Here is a 23,169-nt window from a genome sequence, read left to right on the forward strand (position 1 = left end):
TCTCTGGTGTCCCAGGATCACCCTCGAGTTGGGCTTCTTCACAACTGAGAACCCTGCCTGAATCGGGAGGCACACCGACTGCTCCCCCAAGAAAAGCTACGGTCCTAGACCCGCCAGCCCTTCCCAGGGAATGCGCCCGTGAGCCAGTGTTCCCATCGTAATGCCGACAGAGTAGATGGAACTGGACAAAATTATTTTAAAGAAACTATGGAATAATAAGTTATTACTATTCAGGATATTTGAAAAAGAATGATAATGGGAGGAGTAGATGCCTTAACCAATATTGATTTTACTTTCAAGATGCTTAATCAAAATATTAAGGTCACAGTCTTGGCCGGGTGGTTTAATTGGTTGGAGTATCGTCCCGGACAACCAAAGGATGTGGGTTTGATTCCAGGTCAGGGCTCAGTCCCCATTCAGGGTGCAGACAGGAGGCCACGGATCGATGTTTCTCTCCCTCTCTCTCTCCCTTCCTGTCTCTCTAAAATCAACTATATCCTTGCATGAGAATTAAAAAAAAACACCACACACATTAAGTTAATGGCTTGAAAATAGCTAAAGAGTTCAATGAGACAGGATAGTTTCAGACACCAAACCAACCATCTGCAGGCAGCTAGTAAATGAAAAGTATTGCACTTCAATTCGGTAGGAGAGAGTTTACTTTAAAAGGGGGGCTGGCAAAATAGGGCATTCATCTATAATTGTCTCCAGACATATAAAACTAAAATATATTTGACTAAGACTCTACATAAAGACAGTAAAAATATAGGAAAAGGTAAAAGAATGGCCACGTAAACGTGGAATGTGGAAAGCTGAGCAAAAACCTCGGAAGCGATAAAGTCTCAAAACAGAAGACGAAGCAGGACCGTGTCTCTGGCCGGCCAGGCCCGCGGCTGGAGCAGTTGGAAGACACAGCTTTTTCACCGTGGCCTCTAAGCCAGCAGTCGGGCTGGGGGTCTGCAGCTCAGGACACATTCTCAGGAGATGGGGGAAGAGTTAGTATCAGCCTAACAGCGTCAGGCATGAGGGGATGAGAAAAGAGAAGAACATGCAAGCAAGAAGTTAGTGCCAGTGAATCTGAAAACCTGGGGGAAAAAAATAGATGATTTTCTACGAAAAGTAGGAATTAATAAAACTGGCAATGCAAAGAAAAAAAAAAAAAACAGGTTTACAAAACTATGAATAGACTAGGAACCATAGAAACTAGGAACCATGTGATGGTCTTACCAGCCAGCAGCCAGGGACACTGAGGTGGCCTAAACTACTTGCCATCACCCTGAGATCCACAGCGGAGGGGAAGTCCCCACATGTCCCCCACCCATCAGTGACTCCACCCAAGAGCCCACCAGGGCAGAGTCCCAGGCCTTGGTTCCCGGACCTGCCCCCTGGCGGAGTGAGTGATGGGCACCCAGAACGCCCACAATGGGGATCCACCGCCCAGAAGAACATCCGCCAGATGGCCCTCCAAGGCTCTTCCGGCTTCCAGGCTAATCATCTCACCAAAAGCAGCCACAAGAAAAGCACAGAATGGTCGTTTTCCTTTGCTTCTTCCCATGGGACTCTATTAGTACACAGGAGCCAAGCCCCCCTCGGGCAAGTTCACATCTTGCCAGGCCCAGGGCGAGCAGCCAGGGCTGGGTTGCATCCACGGTCTCTGGACTTGGGCAGGTTGCTCTTGGCTTCAGAAGGTCCCTTCGCTCTCATCAGCTGGACAAAGCCCAGCTCCCCTGATCGAGTCTGCTCTCCCATGCCTCAAAGCATGCAAGGAATTATCTCAGACAGTCACGTCTGGCTCTCGGGATGAACAAAGAAAGGGCCTAGTGTAAATGGCAAGACCGCGTCCCCAGGGGAAAGGAGGCAAGAGGCTGGACTTGGCTGGAAAGCGCAGTTGATCACGTCAAATAACCCTTCAGTGCCCCAGGAAACAGACAAAATAAATCTTCCCCATCAGTATTTCACTGCATGTGTGATTAATTCTAAGAGAAAGTCTGGGAACCTCCCGATGAGCTCTCTGACCCTGACGTCTTGGTGTGCAGGAGGCTGACGGATTTATTTCAGGGGTGGCCCTCAGCGTCCGGGTCGCCAGGAACGACACAGCCAAGCTTTGCAAATGAAGCTGCCATCATTTTTCATGGACCTCTTTGGAGTATTTCACAGCCAGGCGCCCCTCTTATTTATGGTCCATCGGCCTGTCTGGGAGTGAAAAGGGCTGATAGGACAGGAAGAGGGGGTGCCCCCGAGGTTCTTACAAAGCATAAATGAGACAGTTAGGTGACCTTTGCAGAGTCCCCAGTGGAAGGCAGTGGGGAGGCAGGGCAGGGGAGCTCAGGGAGTTGGCCAGCAAATCCCAGGGATGCCCAGTGGCCATTCCGTCCTTGAGGGTGACTCACTGGCTGAGACACAGCAGAAGCAAGGCCTGGGAGGCAAAGTCCCTTGCGGGGGTGGCCATCACCCACAGAGTGTCCCACGACAAGCCACAGAACCTCTCTGAGCTTCAGGTTCCTGGGGTCGGGGTGAGCATCAGGTGAGGCTAAGGTGGTAAAGAAAGCCGCTATTTTAGAATTCATTGAGGGTTCCACTGCTGTGACAGACCTTCTCATTCCCCTGCTGACACCTGGCTGACTCAGTAACTCGGCTCACTTGGCCTGGTCCTGGCTCATCCAGAGGGACCCCACTGTCTGCAGGGTGCCTGCCAGTGGGGCCCCTGCACATGTGGTCCCCGAGGATGGGGGACTAGACAACCTCGTATGGGCGGGCACTCAAGATCAAGACCCCACAAACGCCAGGGATTGGTCTGCACCACAACAACGCTGGAAACATCACGCCGAGTGACGGACATGGGACATAGAGGCCACACTGTGTATGATTCCATTCCCATGGAATGTCCAGAACGCAAACAACCTGCAGAGGCACACAGTAGGTCTGCGGGTGACTGGGGCTGTGGGTGGGGCTAGGGGCCTGGCACCTGCAGGTTATGGGGGTTTCTTTCTCAGCTGATGAAAACATCCCAAGTGGTCATACGAATTGGTGAAAGCACTAAAAACAGCTGAACTGTACACTGAAGACAAGTGAGTAGCATGGAAGACAAATTACATCTCAAAAACGTCTTTTTAAAAAAGGAACAATCGCAAGCACATTGTGATTACCGACTTGACAGTTTTAAGGGTTTCAACCTCCTCAACGTTCTGCCAAATATTTACTCTAACATGGGAAGTCTCGGAGCACTGACCTCTACCTTGGCCACAGTGGCCTTCCCTGAGGTCCTGCTAAGTGCCCAGCGTTAGGGGGCTCTCTGCGCTGGAGGGCAGTGAGCCACCCCCGCCCTTGCTGGGCATCAGCAGCAACCGCAGCTCCTGCATCCAAACCTTTTCCCAGCCCCTCAGGCTCTTCCTTCCTCTGAGACACCAGGGACTGGGTGCCTGCGTGTGACCAGAGAGGTACTGGGTCCCCTCCAGGCTTGGGGATGCACCAGCCAGTCACGGGGAGGGGTCGTGGTTTACCCTGGCTTGGTATTCTTTCTATTTGCTTATTCCACCGCTGCCTCTGCAACAGATGCTCGAATTAATTGTGGAAGAGTAAATCTATCAGAGGAACAGGCTTTTCATCTCCATCACACATGCGCCATCCTGAGAGTGCGAGCAGCTGCGGAGCATGAGGACGTGAAGGTGCCAAGTGCAACATTACTGCCTGGGAGGACACTGGCAGGTGAGAAGGCCAAGCCAGGGTCGCGGGTCCTCTTCAAAGGACACGGGGACATGCGCCCTACAGTCTTGGGAGTGTTTACACGACCATTTTGTTCAAGTGACACTTTCAAGGGCAGCGTACGCTGGAGAGCTTGCAGCGTTGGCAGCAGCCTCCCCGTGGAACAGGACAATGAGGTCGCTCTTCTCGAAATATTCTTGTCCCCCGAGAGGCGGGGAGCTAGCTAGCTAGACAGATTCCTCTTCTGGATCCACACCGGTGGGGCTCTGCTTTCCTCTCCTGAGATTCCTTTGCTTAATTATGCAGACTTGCATTTTTAGGCCAGACTCCGAAATTGCATTACTTAGTACTATAATCAAAGCTGGGGGGGGGGCAGGGACCTTAAAAAAAAAAAAAAAAAAAAAAAAAAGCAGAGCAGAGCTGCCCGTGGCTGGCAGAAATAAGAGAAAATCGTGCTGGTCAGCAGGAAAACGAAGGGCCTGTAGCATTGTCCTTCGGACAGACCCAAGCAAGCACATTGGCCGCAGCCAGGTTCGGAGTGACAAAAAAATTGGAAAAAGCCTACATGAGGTTCTGTGGGCAAATTAACTTGGGAAATGGTGTTTTAAAAAATTAAACAGGTCTCTGTCCTGAACGACTCCTCAGACGTTTCATACGCTGGTGCTGCGCGTTGCCGCTCCCCAGCTCCCCAAGAAGCTGATGGACCAAAAACCTTCCTCCCCTTCCTCCCCTCCCCCCCTCCCCCTTGGCCCTTTTTAACCTCACACCCTTCACACCTCACTCGACCAGTGCTCAGAAGGAACACCCAGAGGGGTGGGAAGGGGTTCAGGAATCACTCCGGGGCCCTCGCTCCCCCCCCCAGTTTTTAGGGACAGCTGAATGGACCCCACTCCCTGAAGCTCTGCTCCACTTGGCATCACGCTGTTTCCAAACGCAAATACCTGTTGACTAGTATTTGCTCCTTCCCGGAACATAACATATATATCAACCAATGAACTAGAACTTACTAGTTTTTTTTTTTCTGGTCCCTAGTCTAAGAGGCTGTGACAGCCTCGTGACCTTCGGAATGAAATACGAAAGAACGTTACTCATGGTGTCCCGGTGTGCTTCTAGGTAAAACTGCAAACACTACAGCTCGAGGCCCCCTGGTCAGCCCTTCACAAATCACCAATTTCAGAGCCTCGAAGATGTCACATGGGGGGCGGTGATCAGATGAGAACCGAGGGACGAAGGACCTGGGCTGGGCTGGGGGTTTTTTTATTTTTACTTTCTTTTAATCTTGGGGATAAAATAAGGGACCGTCACACACACAAAAATCTCAGTTCCTAGCTCTTCTTAGTTTCCAGGCTCACTAGGCCTTTGGCGGGAGCTCTTCCCTCAAAACAAGGCCTCTGGACTCTGAGTTTGCATCTGGCTTTGCCCCCCGGGGTCCATGGGTTTGTTTTCTCCCCTCTGGGAAGTCAGGCGTCCTCCTTTGCTGGCTTTCCACCTTCCGTGGCATGGACCCACTCCCCTGTCATTTTGTCCTCACTCCTTTCGTTCTTGCAAGTTTGCTCCTTCTGTAAGCCTTTCCTGGCATACCAGTGGGGTCCTGGGGGAAGCAGACCCAGGCACGGCGGAAGCAGCTGTTGTCACCAGGCTACTAACACCCTGGGTCTGAGCTGGTTTCCAGGACCACTTTTCCCTCTACAAATCCCTCTCCTAGCGGATATGAAAGCCCTGTTCAGTATGGTGTGGGCCCAGCCGGCCGGGAGGCAGAGGGGACAGAAAGGTCACCTGAAAGGCTGGGCCTGGAGACGGGGCCCCCAGGTCCCTCCCCAGCCTCACTGCTCCACACCCTGAACAGCTCAGCAGGAGGAAGGGAGGCCTTCTGGAGAGGGCACAGCTGACAGAGGACAAAGAGAGGGGAAGTCCCCCACGATTAAGGAAAGTCTGAAGTTGTTGCCCACTCCCTGCTCCCTTCCTGCTCTGTCCCCAGGCACAGGCAGCCCCAGCCCCAGGCTCCGAAGACTGGAGGAGTCCAGCCCAAGAGGGGAAAAGCCGATGTGCACAGACATCGGGGCGGCTCCCAAGGAGTAGGAGCCGAGAGATCGGAGTCTACAATGTGGGGAAAACAACGGTGAATGTGCGAGTTCCTGTTAAATTTCTGTGACTGGATGTGGGAAGTTGGGTGGCAAATCAATTCTACCCACGGCTTACCCGGGTCAATGTGCCGTGAGGAGCAAATGGCATCTAACAGGTGACCGGAGACTGCAGAGACAGTGAAACGTCACCACATATCCCAACCACCAAGTCGCATCGACAAAACCACCAGAGGACAGTACAGTGATGTCCCTGGGAGGCAGACGGCAAGGCCAGGGGACAGAAGTCTCAGGGACTGAGGACTACAGGGGCCCAGGGAGACTGAGGAACCCAGGCGAGGGCTGACGCTGCAAGGTCCCCACCCACAGGGCTCCGGCTACCTGTGTCCTTCCTCCGGGACCTGTCCCTGATGCTCTAACTCCTGAGACCCTCTCCCCCCGCCCCTCACACGGCTGCCGGCTGCCGCCTTGCTTTGCTCAGGCCTCAGCTCAAGCGTCCCGCACTGCTCAGCGCTCATCACCCCTCCCTTGCTTCTTTCCGAGTCGCACGTCCTGTCCTGTTGTCTGAAACCATCACCTCTGCCTGTCTGCCATCGACCTCGCCTCCTGGAACAGGAGCTGCACGTGAGGAAGGAGTGGAGCCAGGAATCGCCTGCTTTGTCACCGACATGTTCCTGGCACCCAGAGCAGGTCAGATACGTGGCTCTGCCTCAAAAAACGCACTGATCCCATAAATGAAAGAATGAATGAATGAATGTACACGGGACTGAGAAATATGCACATGGAACCGTGGTTGGCTTTAAGCATATCAAATTTTGCACTGGCAGGGGGCTCAGTTGGTTGGAGCATGGTGCCGTATACCAAAGGCTGTGGGGGTTCGATCCCTAGTCAGGGCACATACCCTAGGTTGCAGGTTCGAGCCCTGGCTGGGGTGCTTATGGGGCGGGGGGGGGGGGGGGGGGGGGCAGCCAATCCATGTTTATCTCTCACATCATGTTTGTCTTTCTCTCCACCTCCCCCCCTTACTTCCTCTCTGTCTGAAGTTAATAAGCATCTCCTTGATGAGGTTTTTTTTTTTTTTAAGAAAAAAAAACACCAGTTTTTGTTTTGCTGAGACTGTTTCCTTTGCTGAGAAACTCTGGGGTTTGGAATCAACATTCCAATGGCAGCTCTGGCCCTGAAACGTTTCCCAATGGTAACGGCAAATGCACATGTAAACGAATCCAGGTGGAACGCGTTGGTACAAAAGCGCAAATCCTGTGTGACCGTGACAAACCACAATGACCAGTTAAACGCCCAACTGCTTACAAAGCCGAGAGAGGCCCCGACTCCCAGCCTTCCACAACTAGCAGAATGAAAGCTACGTCTCCTGGCAACAACAGAAGCCGTGAGGGAGGCGCCCAACAACATGGGACAGACAAGCCTCAAGTTGGGCTGCGGACGTCCAGCTGCACTTTCCTTCATCTTTCATCCAGGGAGTTCCGAGAGCCTGGCCCAAAGCTGTGTCCTCTTATATATTATCATTCAGCCCAATGAAGCTAAATCAAGGTTGCCCTGGTGATGGTGGGCCTCTTCTGAGGGCCGCGGCTACGTAATTAGTGTCGGCTTGGTTACTGGATGCTTTCGATTCTGAGATCAGTGTGCTGGCCGTCCACGCAGCTAGAAGCCTCAAGAAAAAAATGCCGACAGGCTTTGGGAAGACGGAGGTGGTTACGAAATCTACGCACAGCTGGCCACAGGTGCCCAGATTCCACATTGTTTCTGGGTGTGTCTGGGAGGCTATTCGTGGGTGGGGTTGGCATTTCAGTCAGTGGACTCAGTAACAGGGATGGCCCTCCCCAAGGTGGCCCGGATAGAACTAAGGTGAAGGAAGGAGGAATTCACCCCGAATTGCCTGCCTCACCATTGGGCTGGGCCATAGCATCTCCCCCTGCCCTCAGGGCGGGACGTGCGCCTTTGGCTCCCCTGGCTCTCGGGCCTCAGGCTCAGACTCAGTGAGGCCCGAGGCTGTCCTGGGTCCTCAGCTTGCAGACAGCAGCCCAGGGGACTTCTTAGCCTCCGCAAGCTTGTGAGCCCACTCCTCACATAAATTTCTTTATGTATATGGTAAAGCGCATACTTATAATAAATCAATCTCTGTGTGTGTATATGTGTATGTGTGTGACACATATATACACACGTACACAGTTCTGTGTTTCTAGAGAACCCTAATATAACACATTACATTGTATATAAGAATACAATGGACATAAATAACCTCAAGATCAGGAAAATAGAACATACTTTTAAAGAAAGAGGTACTGAGTTCTAATTATACATTAGCTGTGTGTTTTTAATATAATGTATTTAACTGTAATTTCTACTATTTCATTTTTAACCACGGCTATAAGCAGATCCCACGGCCTGGCAACTCCTGCTTCAGGAGATACTTCGATGCACCACAGCGGGGAAGAGCCTCCTGAAAGAGTCCCCAGCCCTTCCACGTCGCCCAGGTGAACTTGGAAATACAGAGAAGGTGGGAATGATAACTCCCAAGTACATCAACCCTTCTTCCTTTGCTACCAAACGCTTTTCTTTATCACCAGTTCTCCTGGACCCATGGAAAGCCCTTTGCTAGCTTCTTTTAGGAAAAGGGTCGCAAGCTGGCTTCACCTCCTAGACCCCGAGCGAGCGCTGTACTTAGGGGGCACACTCCAGGGAGAAAAGGCGACGAAGCTCTCCAATCAGACAAGGACAGACAAGGAAGTAGCAGGTGGGGACGTGCTGGCCATCAAATCGCCTGACCACGAGCCAGGTCCCCTGAAGCCACCCTTTTTTTGTTCTGGGGGACACAGGTACAAAACATGCAGTCTGGGAAGAGCCTAGAGAGATGTCCAATTAGTGTTCAGATCACAGGTACAGCGGGATCAGGGCCAGCCAGGAGGTCCAGCTGACAAGGACGAATGGCACTGTCCCTGAGGGGTGACGCACCCCACTGGAAAGGATTTAGGGTCTGGAAAACCCTGGTGTACTCGTGGGGACCCCCAACATAAGCCACGTCACCGTGTGCTGCATGGACGGCATTTCTCCAGTGACACGTCTGCCGTGGCTGGACCAAAGAACTCACCTTTCTCAGAAAACTGCCCACTGTTTTCACCTCCTTTTGTTGCGACATCAGAGCTATGGTTGAGGTTCCCTGCAATTCTGTTACAGGAGAGGTACTCAAAGATGGACTTTAACCAAAAACGAGCAGGATATAGTCTTTACCTCTACTGTCCAAGGCTTCTCCTCCATCTCCTTCTCTGTCTCCCTCTCTCTTTTTCTTTTCGCCTCACCTGAGGACATGTGCACTGATTTCAGGAAGAGGGGAAGGGAGGGAGAGAGAGAGGGAGAGAAACATCGATGGGAGAAATGTGGATCAGTTGCCTCCCGTGTGCACCCTGACCAGGACCGAACCCACTACCCAGGAACATGCCCTGACTGGGAATTGAACCCACAATCTTTCGGTTTACAGGATGACGCTCCCACTGAGTCACACCGGCCAGCGCTGTCTCCTTCTCTGTTAACTGTTAGTACAATTCTCAAGTTAAAGTGTCACATGAAACAGAAATTTCATGATTTATGAAGGGTAAGGAGCACGGGGTACAATTTGATGCCAGCACCTGCCAGCTCAGTGACTTTGGAAAAGCTATGTAACCCTCATGGTCTCAGCTTCCTCGCCTGTAAAGTGGGGCTCAGTCAGGAGCAAATGGGAGAACCTACGGCACGTGCTTGGAGTAAGCGCTCTCGAAGCTCTCCATCACCACTCAGCAGCCCAGAAAGAGACAGACAGGCCAGGCCCATCTGCGCGTGCACGAGCCTGTGAGCACGTCTGAAGATGCTGCGAGAGCAGTTGCTGGCTGTGTTGTGACCAGCCAGTATGCACTCCCTGCTCCCCCTCTCCCTCAACTTTAGTTTATGAGAAGTACTTCGGGGGTCCCATTGCTGGGACAGAGAAGCCAACTCTTTCTTGTCCTGGCCAATCACGACACTGCCTCTCTGATGACAGAGCAAGAACAAAGAGGTTAAGAACCAATGGGATGTTTCACTGCTACAGACCTGCACACCAGTGAGTTTGGGACTCCTGCGACAGGAATACAGGACCCCTCCCTGACTCAGGCCTCCCACCCACGGTTTCCGAGCTTAACCTCTAGCCCTCGGATACTCTATGGGTCCACCGTCCTTCCAAGGAAAGGCTTCTGGAGTTGCCCGTTATTGTACCTCATCACCAAAGCACTCAATAATTCAGGTGGCATTTCAAGTCACCAGGGAAATACTGGCTTACTCAGGACATAGTTTTAGGAAAGCTAGCTACCCACTTCTTGTGTGTGTCGGGGGTAACTTAAATCCATCAAGTGAGTTCCAGAATTAACTGTATTTTAAAAAGCACACTATAACTGGGGGAAATTATTGGGATCACATGATCTTGGGAAGGAGGAGGTCTAGCGATCGGTACCAAGGTAAGCCCACAAAGGAAAACATTTATAGGTTTGAATACACAAAAATTAAAAGTTTTCTAGGTCGAAAAGGCGAAAGATGATATGATCTGAAGAGAAACCAGAGTATAGGTTGAAAAGTAAAATTAAAAAACAAGTAACAATCCAGGACACGTATTTGAACGATATAAGTTGCAGGGCTCAGAACAATTATAAAGAACTCTTACAAATCAATAAGATAAATAGTGAAATTTAAAATTGGGAAAAGGTCCCAGTCAATCCACAGAAGAAAAAATATCAATGGTACATAGGTATGTATATATATTATACATAAATATAAAACTGCATATGTAAATTGCTCCTTCCCTATCCTTTCATGCAGAAAGGGTACAGGGAAGCAAGCCCTGGGGTTAAGACCAGGAGGAGAGAGCCTCTCCAGACTGGGCGCTAGGCTTTCTTTGGGACCTGGACCCATATGCTTGTTGATTCATCACCCCAATCACTCTGTCTCCCACATACAAGGCCCTGCATCAGAAATCGAGGGTCAGAGAATATGGCCAATCCCATGGAGGTGGCCGGAGTTTACCATATTTATAGCACTTACTATTTAGGAAGTAAGCAGCTGATTAAGTTGTGGGTATATGTCAGCAAGTCACTCTTTCAGATGGCGATGGGGCTCCTGGTTGTGCGAATTCTTAGTAGTCTGGGGCATATACTGTACACACCGAGGGTACTCTGTGTACATCACGTTGGGGTACAATCTGGTCATTGTGGTCCAGGCCATTCTGAACACAAAATAGTAAGATGAAGCTCTCATGGTTCGTTTTTGGAACTCACAGCTGTTTCAGCACTGAAACTGGGCCAGCTTATACTAGACCCACTGACCTTGTCAGGTAAGGGATGTCGAAGCAGCAGCTGCCCCTTTGGACCCAAACAGCATGGCCCCAAGAAATGGAGGCCTGACCTGGCTACAGAAAAGCTTCGGCAAAATCAGCATAGCCCCTGACCTCTCAGAAACGGGAGCCCCAGCCTGATCAAGTTCATGGGCAGCTGGGGAGGAGAAGCACGGCTCTGCAAGGTAGCCCTGTGTCGCCTCCAAGATGAAGAAACACATGCTCATGTCCCCGTGCTCAGCAGCCAGTCCAGCTAGACCCTTCCCAAACGCGACCGACACACGTCAGTTTCTGCCCCAGCCAGATGCACGTATTACTGTCCCGGGACGTATTAAGTCACGGTACGGAATGACGATTCTACGCAACAATTCCAGGATCCCCTCCAATGTACACAGCACACTGTCTACAATTTTCCTAGATCTAAAAGCTAATTCTCTTTTTAAATTGAAATTCTGAGACCAAAATTGTTTTGATGCACTTATCTCATATATACATACCGCTATACTGGCACTTAAAATTGACTTACAAAATTGATTTTTAAAAAATCCAGGAGAGAAACATCAATGCAACAAATGCTAAAATAGGATCATTACTAAAGAGATTTCTTCTACAACAGTACTACGCTGTGATTCTTAGAAATATTCCATTAATAACTGATTTACAAAAGTCATACAAGTGTTCGTTTGTGAGAATTTTTAGAAAGGAATCAACTTTAATTCCCTAAACCACCCTGAAATACCAGAGTAAATCCAAGGACGCAATAAAACGATGTTTATAGTTGCTTTCGTGAAAAATCAAAGCCTACGACCTTCATCAAAAGGTCCGTGTTTTGTTACTCACCAGCTGACAGCCGTCTAGGGAGCTGACGAGCTGAGCATTCTGGCAGGAGAGAATCGAGCCAGCCAAATTCAGCATCACGCACACAGCAGAGAGCAGCATGAAAAAGGTTATCTGGAAGCGAACCAGAGAAAGAAATTGATTATTCACCAGGAGAGGTTCTAAGGGAAAAAGGATTTGGCTGTAAAAAACCTTTCCGCTGATCAAATAACCCCATGTGTAACCTGTTTTAAAGGAAAGCCTTATTTCTTCAAGGTTCAAACTCTTTTCCCTGAAATCAAATAGAAAAGGTAAACTCTGAAAAGCTATTGCCAGTGACCATGATTTTATCTGCAATCTATTATAAAATATTTTAGAAGCTAAGCTTGAAAATACTATGCATTACAGTCTCAAAATAGTTTTAGGTAGTCTCAAAAATAACAACTTATAAATTACTAAAGAAAATCAAATGACAGTTCATTTCTTAGAAGGCCTTTAATATTTTTATTTTTTGTTATTCAATTACAGTTGTCCCACTTTTTTCCCCTTTGCCCTCCTCCCTGCCCAGTCCCCCGCCCCTGCACTCCCAGTCAATCCCCACACCGTTGTCCATGTCCATGAGTCATTCATACATGTTCTTTGACCAGTACCTTTCCCTTCTTTCTGCCTTTATCATCTGCCCCTCTGCTCACTGTCAGTCTGTTCCATGTTTCCATGTCTCTGGTTCTATGTATGTCTTTTAATATATATTTTTAATGGAAAATTTCACACCTACAAAAGCCAGAGAGAACCATGTCCTGAAGCCCCAGGTGCCTACCAGCCACTCTCAGCAATTAATCAGCTCAGGGTCAGCTGGGTTTCACTCACACCCACTACCCTCCAGGAATTTTTGCAGCAAGTATCAGTATTGTATGACTTCATTCTTAAATACTTAAGGGTCTATTTCTAAAATAATAACTTTTTACAAAAACATAACCGCTGTCACCTTTATAATTCATTAACATCAAATATTCAGATTTTACAATTCTTTTAATTATCTCAAACCGTTTCATCATTTGAACCAGGTTACATGGGATATAAAGGAGTTCCATACAGAATATTACATATTTTTTAATTATGGGCGTTCCCCTTCCATTGTTCTTTTTTTCTTCTTTGAAATTTACTGAAGAAATCGGTTCAATGGACAGTTTCCTGTGGCCTCAACTTTGTTAATTGTCCCCCATCACTTGATCTGTCTTCATCCTCTATATTTCCTGTAATTTGGTGTTAGATCTAGAGCCTTACACAAAAAAACATAGCCCTTAAAAAGTAAAACTGATGATTTTGACACATTAGTATCCAATCATCTGTATGATGAAAATAAAGTAGAAATGAGAGATATTTGCAGTAGATATAACAGTAGACTGATACGCAGAACAAATCAACAGAAACAGATTTTTAAAAAACCTGATGGCAAGAGCAGAAGATGCTGAATACCACTAGTAAGCAAGAGGTTCAAGTCAATACGCAACGAGGCACCACTTCACACCCACACAATAGCTGCAGAGGCCAAATCTGCTTAAGATGCAGGAGGCCGGGTCGGTAAAAAAGGACTCTAAAATGGGGGTGAGAGTGAAATTTAATGCAACCTCAAGAGCAACCGGGCAGGGAATGCCTCAAGACTGCTGTTTGTTTCTGGCTGGAGAAACTCTCACACAGGCCTATGCTGTATACGCCTGCAGAGAGCAAACTACTGGAAATGACCTGTCTAATTAACCTTTAGGGGCTGAATAAACAAACCGTTAAACTTTCCCCCCCGTGAAAGAACAATTAAAATGAATGAATCAGATCCACCTGGCTAAATCTCAAAAACAACGTTGAGTAAAACAGCTTGTTGCAAACAGATACAGTACGGGACCAATTTTTAAGTCGGAAATGCTCCCAAAACACTAGCACGTAATGTTCGTGTATATATAAAGTGTTAAATCATACAGTACTGTGATAGCCACCATCTCTTGACACCTCTGGGAAGGGTGAGAAAATAATATAAGGGCTTGATCTGGCCTTGAAGTTTTGAATTTTAAAATCTGAAACAAAATGGGCAATTCACTGATGGTAAACGATTAACACCTCTATGAGGAAAGTGTGGCAGAAGACCTGTGCCTCAGATGTGACAGATGATGGGTGCCGGGTTATGACTAATTTTCACCAGCAAGATGAAAACACCAGCATTAGAACTCAGCAGAGGGAAGGCAGTCAGTGAGGCACGGGCACCAGTAAGCAGGATGCTGAGCCGGAGAGAAAATGCCAACGAGGAGGGTCTTTCTCCAAGAACCGGCTATATTCCACTGATTAAGTAAATGCAAATTCTAATTCAACACAATTAAATAAGACCCAGTGACCTGTCACATCCCTCCATTCCACCACATACCTACCATCCCCCCCCAGACTCTTCTAGAATATTTCTAGGTGAAGGTGCTGATCAAGTTCCCATTATTATGGTTTTTTTTTTCATGGCTCATTTGCAGTATCTTCCACCCCTGAAACAATTACACTTATTCACCCACTGCATGCGTATTTGCTGAAGGCCTGTAAACAAACAGCATTCTGCCAGCAGCTACGGAGGAACACAGGAGACCGTGAGCTGTTTTCTCCGGGTTCATTTAATCCGTACAACGATAATGTAGTTGTTATTTCCCCATTTTACAGATACAGTGAGTGTAAAACCTACCCCAAATCCCCATGCTGGCCTAGCAGGGGCCACAATTCAAATTCAGTTTGTCAACCTCAACACCTAATGACCTTTTCACTACCCTACAGGGACCTCTCCAAGCCTGAGGGACACCCCAACATCTAACTTCCCCGCGCTTACCGTTTTATATGGGCTATACCCACCGTACACCACGAATTACGTTTTTTCATAAAACCACGTCATAGTCAGACTAGGAGAATATTGTAACTTTTGAACGAGAAATTGTAATTCTAGGAATGATCTAAAGCAAGATAATGAAGGAAAACCTTTAAATTTTTTTCAACTGTTTCATACCAAAAGAAAAACATTTTTTTTTAAATTTAAGGAACAAAGTATTAATTAAAATCCTGGGCCAAGATGGAGGCGTAGGTAGCCACACTGTGCCTCCTCGCACAACAAAACAAGGACAAGGACAAATTTAAAAGCAGGAAACAACCAGAACTGACAGAAAATCGAACTCTATGGACGTCCGACAACCAAGGAGTTAAAGAAGGAACTTTCTTCCAGACCTGTAGGAGGGATGGAGCCGGGCAGCCAGGTAGAGAGGACTTGTGGCGGCGAGGCGGCGGCTAGCGGTCCCACATTCGAGTGCAGATAAACCAGGAGAAACAACTGGGGAACGAGACAGACCGCGCAACCCAGGGCTCCAGCACGGGGAAATAAAGCCTCAAACCTCTGATTGAAAACACCTGTGGGGGTTAAGGTGGCAGCGGAATAAACTCCCAGCCTCACAGGAGAGTTCGTAGGAGAGATCCACAGAGTCCTAGAATGTACACAAACTCACCCACCTGGGAATCAGCACCAGAAGAGCCCAATTTGCTTGTGGGTAGCAGGGGAAGTGACTGAAAAAGAGCAGAGAGGGGACCAAATGGCATTGTTCCCTCTAGGGCCCCTCCCCCACGTACAGCATCACAGCGCAGCCCGTGGGCTGCCCCGCCCTGGTGAACACCTAAGGCTCTGCCCCTTACTATGTAACAGGCGTGCTGAGACCCCCCCCCCAAAAAGGCCCAAATGAAAGAACAGATCAAAGCTCCAGAAAAAATACAACGAAGCAATGAAGAGCTAGCCAACCTATCAGATGCAGAGTTCAAAACACTGGTAATCAGGATGCCCCAGGAACTCCTGCTTCCCAGTTAGTCAATCACTAAAGATTTTATCAACTCTCCGGTAACCCACAGTAAGAGAAACATATTTTCCATTATGAACCAATCTGCATGCACACACACACACACATATATATGGAAGCAAAACTTCTACAAAACACTACTTACCTGAATATGCAGCAAAAATTGCCTTTTAAAAAATGCTGGTTTTGAGTCCTGAAATTTCTTATGGCTTAGAATTTAAAAAATGCACAATACTTAATTCCTTCAAAGATACAGCATAAAAAAGACCCAGGCAGCAATGAAGGTCGCATTATGTGAAATGAAAAATCTACAGAGAACGAACAGTGATGGGAAGGAAACCAGGACTCAAATCAACTGTTTGGACCAGAAGGAAGAAATAAACATCCAGCCAGAACAGAATGAAGAAACAAGAATTCAAAAAAAATGAGGAGAGGCTTATGAACCTCCAGGACATCTTCAAACATTCCAACATCCGAATTACAGGGGTACCAGAGGGAGAAGAGGAAGACCAAGAAATTGAAAACTTATTTGAACAAATAATGAAGGAGAACTTCCCCAATCTGGCAAAGGAAATAGACTTCCAGGAAGTCCAGGAAGCTCCGAGTCCCAAAGAAGTAGGACCCCAGGAGGAACACACCAAGGCACATCATAATTACATTACCCAAGATTACACAGAAGGAGAAAATCTTAGAAGCAGCAAGAGAAAAGGAGGCAGTTACCTACAAAGGAGTTCCCATAAGACTGTCAGCTGATTTCTGACAAGAGACCTTACAGGTAAGAAGGGGCTGGAAAGAAATATTCGAAGTCATGAAAGGCAAGGACCTACATCCAAGATGACTGTATCCAGCAAAGCTATCATTTAGAATGGAAGGGCAGATAAAGTGCTTCTCAGATAAGGTCAAGTTAAAGGAGTTCATCATCACCAAGCCCTTATTATATGAAATGTTAAAGGGATTTATCTAAGAAAAATAAGATAAAAAATATGAACAGTAAAATGACAGCAAACTCACAGTTATTAACAACCACACCTAAAACAAAAACAAAAGCAAACAACTAGTACAAGAACAGAACCACAGAAATGGAGATCACATGGAGGGTTATCAATAGGGGAGTGGGAGGGGCAAGAGAGGGGGGAAAGGTACAGAGAATAAGTAGCATAAATGGTAGGTAGAAAATAAGACAGGGGGAGGGTAAGAATAGTATAGGAAATGTAGAAGCCAAAGAACTTATAAGTATGACCCATGGACATGAACCATAGGGGGGGAATGTGGGAGGGAGGGGGTGGGCAGGATGGAGTGAAGGGGGGGAAATGGAACAACTGTAATAGCATAATCAATAAATATATTAAAAAAGAAATATTTGAAGTCGTGAAAGGCAAGAACCTACATCCAAGATTGCTCTATCCAGTAAAGATATCATTTATAATAGAAAGGCAACTAAAGTGCTTCCTAGATAAGGTCAAGTTAAAGGAGTTCATCATCACCAAACCGTTATTATATGAAATGTTAAAGGGCCTTATCTAAGAAAAAGAAGATAAAAATATGAACAGTAAAATGACAACAAACTCACATCTATTAACAACCGAACCTAAAAAAAAAACCCAAAACAAAGAAAGCAAACAACTAAAGCAGGAACAGAACCACAGAAATGGAGATCGCGCGGAGGGTTATCAGCGGGGGAGTGGGGGGGGGAGAGAGGGGGGGAAAAGTACAGAGAGTAAGTAACATAAATGGTAGGTAGAAAATAGACAGGGGGAGGTTAAGAATAGTAGAGGAAATGTTGAAACCAAAGAACTTATATGTACAACCCATAGACAGGAACTAAAGGGGGAGGGGGATGCAGGTGGGAGTGGGTGTGCAGAGGGGAAAAAAGGGGGGGAAATGGGACAACTATAATAGCATAATCAAGAAAATATATTTTAAATAAATAATAATATTCCTGCTCTGATAAAAAAATAAATAAATAAAATCCTCCACACCAGGCACTGTGCCGGGAACTGTACACACACTTCCACTTCCAACTGTCCCGTGACCAACACCATACAGTAACCATCAGCCCACCTCAGGTGGGGAAACGTCTATAAGCCAGTCAAGTGACCTGCTGAAATTCCTGTGGCCAGTTAGGTGGGGCCAGAATCTGAAAGCCAGGTGACTAACGCTTCCCAGTTAGTCAGTCACCAAAGGTTTTACCAACTTTCCTGTGACCCACAATAAGAGAAACATATTTTATATCATGAACCAATCTGCACACACACACACACACACACATATGGAAGCAAAACTTCTACAAAACACTACTTACCTGAATATGCAGCAAAAATTGCCTTTTAAAAAATGCTGGTTTTGAGTCCTGAAATTTCTCGTGGCTTAGGATTTAAAAAATGCACAGTGCTTAATTCCTTCAAAGATGCAGTATTTATTATAACTATAGTACAAAAAAATCTAAACGGAACTACAAGGTTAACCAGAGATGAATAATTATGCGTGTAAAAACCTGGTATTCGGAGAAAACACAATTTTCTTAGAATGATGTATGTCTACATAAGTAAACAACATATAAAATACTTGTGTTAAGACCAAAAAGGATATGAGCAATTGTATTTTTATTGTTAAATTATAAAGGTTTTTGTTTTTCCTTACAAACTAGGGTAGTTAAGAAGCCATGTAACAGCCACTTTGCTTTTACTTTCTTGGTACCAAAGGACTTTACTGTGTCTTTTTGTTCCGATCACGGTGCCAAGTTTTCCAATTAGTTCTATAAAGCTAACCAAATTTTTACACCAAAAAAACTACACACAGTAAAACAATAAATGTACTCCTCGCATTTTTATAAATGAAAATTGTGAACCAAACAGTAAAAAAAAAAACCCCACCCCAAAAAACAAACCTCCCCACCAACACTAAAGTTTGCAAACATGTCCGAAAGCTACACACACGTACGCGTGACAGAAATGCGCTCCCTCCTGCCCACACCCCTCGAGGCCTGGGCCCTCTGACCCCTGCCCCGGGACTCCCCCGACTCTAAGACTTCAAGAGGAGGGGGCCGGCGCGCTGGCCGCAGGTCTGGCCCGGTCCTCCTCATCTGCCAAAGCCTCGCAGTACTGGGCCGGCCAGTCCTTGGGGTCCTGGTTGTGGACCTTGGCCACGAACTTGAGCACCTTCATCTTGCTGGTCTCCAGGTTGGTCCGCGGGCCCCACTGCAGCTCGTAGTCCACCGGATCCGTGTGGGGTATGCGCCGGTACTCCAGGTAACGCTGCCGCACAAACTCTTCGGTAATGAGTTTCTTTGGGTCTCCGAAAATTAGGTGCTTCTTTGTGGGGTACACCCCGAGGCGACGCAGGAAGTCCCAGACTTCCGTCTCCTTCACGGTGTTGCCCTTCATGAAGATGAGCCCCAAAACGATCATAAGCAGGCCGGTGGTGGGCGTGCCCTGGTCGCCCCGCACCTCGGCGTCCTCCTCCACGGGCTCCAGGGTGTTGATCAGGATGTAGCTGTTGCTCTTGGGCTCCAGTTCCACCAACTTGTACCCGAACACGTACTCGAGGCGCTCGGCGGCCAGTCTGAGGAGATCCGGGAACACATCCTTGTAGTCCCCGACGACGTGCTTCACGATGTCGGTCCGCTTGATGGGGATCTTCTTCTGGTCTTTGATCAGCAAGAACTGCACCAGCTCCGCCACCTTCAGCTCCAGCTGCTTCTGGGTCCTCGGCCCCACGGCGGGGCCGGCCTCGGCCCGGCGGGCGCCCTGCGACGAGGACCCGCGAGGCTCCTGCGAACCGTGGGCCCCCCGAGAGGTGCTCGGGGCCTCCTCAGCGACGCCGCTCCTCGAAGCTCGGCTGTCGCCGCCGCGGCCCCAGTCACGCTCGGCCTGGGAGCTGGGGCGGCCCCGGCTCCGCGGTTTCTGCAACATGACACCGGCGGGGGGAGCCCGGCGCGGACTCCAGCGGTCGAGCGAGGAGGTCCCAGTAACGCGCAGCAGCGAACGGACAGCGGCGCGCGGCGGGGATTGTGGGTCGGCGCACGGTACGTCTGGGCGGGGCCAGAGGGGGCGCGCTTTGCGTTACAGAGGCTGCGCGTTGCGTCAAGGGGGCGACGTGGGGCGTGCTCGGCGTTTTCGCGGCCGATGTCCATTTCCGCGCGTCCCAGCGGGTAACTGCGGTGGTAATTGTTAGACTGGGATTAAAAGTGTCGCCCAGAACAAACGATGCCAGTGGGGGACAGGCGGCCAAACTCCTGAACAATTGCGCGGCTGAGTTCGGGCCCAGGACAGTGCGATAGAGGACGAATATCAGGAATGTTAAAATGTTTTTAGATGGAGGGAACGCAATAAATGGGAGAAAAATAAGGTAGAGAGGAAGGCAAGAGCCTGAAAGTAGAGTGAAAGCATTTCCTTCTACACAAAGCTGGACTAACGTGAATAAAAGACCTCAGGGACGCCCGGTTTGCTTTGCTTTCGCTGCCCCCTCCCTCCCTTGCTCAAGCTTAACCCCTCTTAAACATTACCACCAGTTACCTTCTCAAATGCCAGTAAGAGTCTATTAAAAAGGAATGTCTGGTAAAGGCAGGCTTGGCTCGCTGACAGGACTTTTCCCTGTTTCGGTATTTATATTTTTGCATTAAACTCGTATCAGCTAGAGAACTACAACCGAACGACCGCTTAAAGCACATTTCAAAGAAGTGTTTTTGCTTGGTCGAGTGAGTTTATCTTTCGGAAAGCACCCGATTATGTAAACTGCCTTGGGCCCACAACCGTAATTAAAGCAGAAATGGTAAGAAGGATGCTACAGAAATGCGCACTCTCAAGAGATTACCGTTTAATGTTGGACGTCGCTGATCAAGTATTGCAATAATTAGGATGTCTTAAATTTCTTAACGTTTACTATGTCAGCCTTAGGGATGAATGAGAAGGGAAAGGGAACAAAGGGTATCACCCCCCATAATCTGTGTGCAGTTGTGTGTGTGTGTGTGTGTTTTAATTGTGCAACTCAAATAGCCAACATTAGCCATTTCATTAACTCATACTCTCTGGAATCTGCTGCTATTACGCAGATCTTAGCAAATGTGTTTCTTTTCTATTTTCTGACTTGCAAAGAAGAAACTGAATTTCCCTGTCTTTTTTTAAAGCTGCCCAGAAAGTGGGTAAACTCTTTAATGAACCAGATCAAACTCAGTTCCTCTTTAATGCAAATATATTCAAAGGAAAGCAATTCAAAAACACATTATTTGAATAATAGCATCAAAACACAATCTTATTACAAATTTCATTAAATGTTAGGCGCATACATTTTTGTTTGTAATTCAGTATGAAAATGCAATCTTATAATGGCGCTAGAATTACAATATGAAATGCAAGATGATGTTCTATATTACCATGCAAGTATGCTAGCTAAAACCTGGTAAACAACGAGTAATAACTTTCTGTTGTACACAAGACCTAACAATATATCCCCAAGCATCAATCTTTATGACAGAAGCCTACTAAGAAAAACAAATACATCATCAAGACATTCCTTTTTTTTTTCAACGAGAAAATTCATCTGCTTCAATTTACCTGCAGATTAAAATTTGGACTCAAGTTCAAAGAACGCTCCTGCAGTGAGAATTCTGCAAAAACTTTCCCTCTTCGAAGGATCAGTTCTACCCTTAGTTTAAAAAAAAAAAAAAATCAGCAACCTAGAGATAACAGAGAAACGGAAAATAAGATGAAAGCCACTGCCAACCACTGGGCTGGTATTTCTGTGGCTTTTTTCTTGCTAAGGTGTTCACTTAAATTACCAACTAGCCCGCTGGGTCAAGCTACCCCCTGCAACTGTGTGAATGGAAATCAGCAGAGTCCATCAATGGCATCTTTAGCCAGACAGCAGATTGTCACACTCAACGTGGGTGAGAAACAATAACAGTTTTAAGTCTTTATACACCTCTCTCCACTGCGTCCAGAAGAATGCAAGGGAAAAAAATACAGGCAGAACTGATTGTACTAGGATGAAGGTCAGGCATTGCATGAAGAAGTCACCCAGACCCACAGCCCACCTTAGACGCACAAAGTCATGGGTATTTGGGAGAAAACTGCTGTGGTGATGATGTTAACAACAGCATTAATGCTAATAATATAATAATAATAGCTAAAGATGATCACAAAGGTAACTGTGGGTCAGACCCTCTTCTAATGGTCCACGTGTATTGCTTCACTTAAACCTCATAACACACTTATGAGACGTGCATTTACTATGTTTCTCTTTTCACAAACAAGAAACTGAGGCACAGAGCAAACTATTAACTGTTTTTGTGACCTTAAGGAAGTCAGCGATGGGTGTGGGAGTGAACAAAGGCACTCTGCCTCCCGAGACCGTGCAGACGCTGCTGCCGCAGAGAGAACACAGATACAGCGTCTGTGGAAAAGTAAAGGTTCAGGTGTTGGACGGACCTAAATCATAAACCTTTATGATATTGCAAAAGCTACCTACACTCCTTTCTGGTTCCAAATCAACAAAATAAGATGACTAATCCGGGCTTCAGGGGACTAAGTGAGACAGGTTTGCCAAGCACCCAGTACAGGGCCGGGACGGGGTACTTGATAATGATTTGCTTCTTTCCGGGGTTGGGGGAGTGGTTATGCTACGGAAAATATCTGAGGGATACACAAAGCTGTATGTAGAAAGATGGTTACTGCAGTAAGCCACATGTATACACAAAAGTCGGGGGAAAGTCTGAAAATAAATATATCATGGTATAAAGTTATCTTCTTTTAAAAATGAAATTCAGTGTTTATTTTCTTGCTTTGGAAGATAAATGAAAAGAACATATTTTCAATCAATGTTAACATCACAGTTATGCCCTGACGCCACAGTTATCCACGTGCAAATTTTCAGTAAATTCAGTCTGATTTGAATATGACATTTGTGACTTTTCATTCAGCATGTGAAGGAATAAAGACGAGTGGTTAAAAAAAGAGAAACATTTTCAAACACATCATGTTATTGACCTTAAGATTTTTATTACTAGACCCAAAAGAAAAAAATTAAAAATTCTTTGAGGCAACCTGGCTGGGTAGCTTGGTGGGTTAGGGCATTGTCCTGATACACCAAGGTTGTGGGTTCGAACCCCGGTCAGGGCACATACAAGAAGCAACCAATGAGTGCGTCAATAAGTGGAACAACAAATCAATGTTTCTCTCCCTCTTTTTCCCTCTCTTTCCCTTCCTCTATCTCTAAAATCAATGAATAAATTAAAATTTTTTTAAATTCTTGAGGCAAACACAGAACTAGTTAAGATTTCAAATGCATTGAACAAAGAAATGCTTACTACCAATTAATCGCTCTTTAGCTGTCTCTAAGTAATTAATTACTTTATTTCATCGCCTTGATA

The 23,169-nt window shown here is 47.0% G+C and overlaps 2 protein-coding genes across 2 annotated transcripts in view; both read right to left on the reverse strand.

Moving 5' to 3' along the window:
* ENTREP2 (endosomal transmembrane epsin interactor 2) overlaps positions 1-23,169 on the reverse strand; it is a 163,903-nt gene that overhangs the window by 28,677 nt on the left and 112,057 nt on the right. Inside the window, exon 3 of the mRNA XM_053912789.1 lies at positions 11,971-12,081. Within this exon, the coding sequence (XP_053768764.1) occupies positions 11,971-12,081 (111 nt within the window). The remainder of the gene's footprint in view (positions 1-11,970; positions 12,082-23,169) is intronic.
* On the reverse strand, positions 18,200-19,814 carry NSMCE3 (NSE3 homolog, SMC5-SMC6 complex component). Its single transcript, XM_053912790.1, has one exon. The coding sequence runs from the start codon at positions 19,712-19,714 to the stop codon at positions 18,833-18,835; it is 882 nt and encodes a 293-aa protein (XP_053768765.1). The 5' UTR covers positions 19,715-19,814; the 3' UTR covers positions 18,200-18,832.

This window comes from Desmodus rotundus, chromosome 10 (genome assembly GCF_022682495.2).
Source record: "Desmodus rotundus isolate HL8 chromosome 10, HLdesRot8A.1, whole genome shotgun sequence".
Taxonomy (NCBI): Eukaryota; Metazoa; Chordata; class Mammalia; order Chiroptera; family Phyllostomidae; genus Desmodus; species Desmodus rotundus.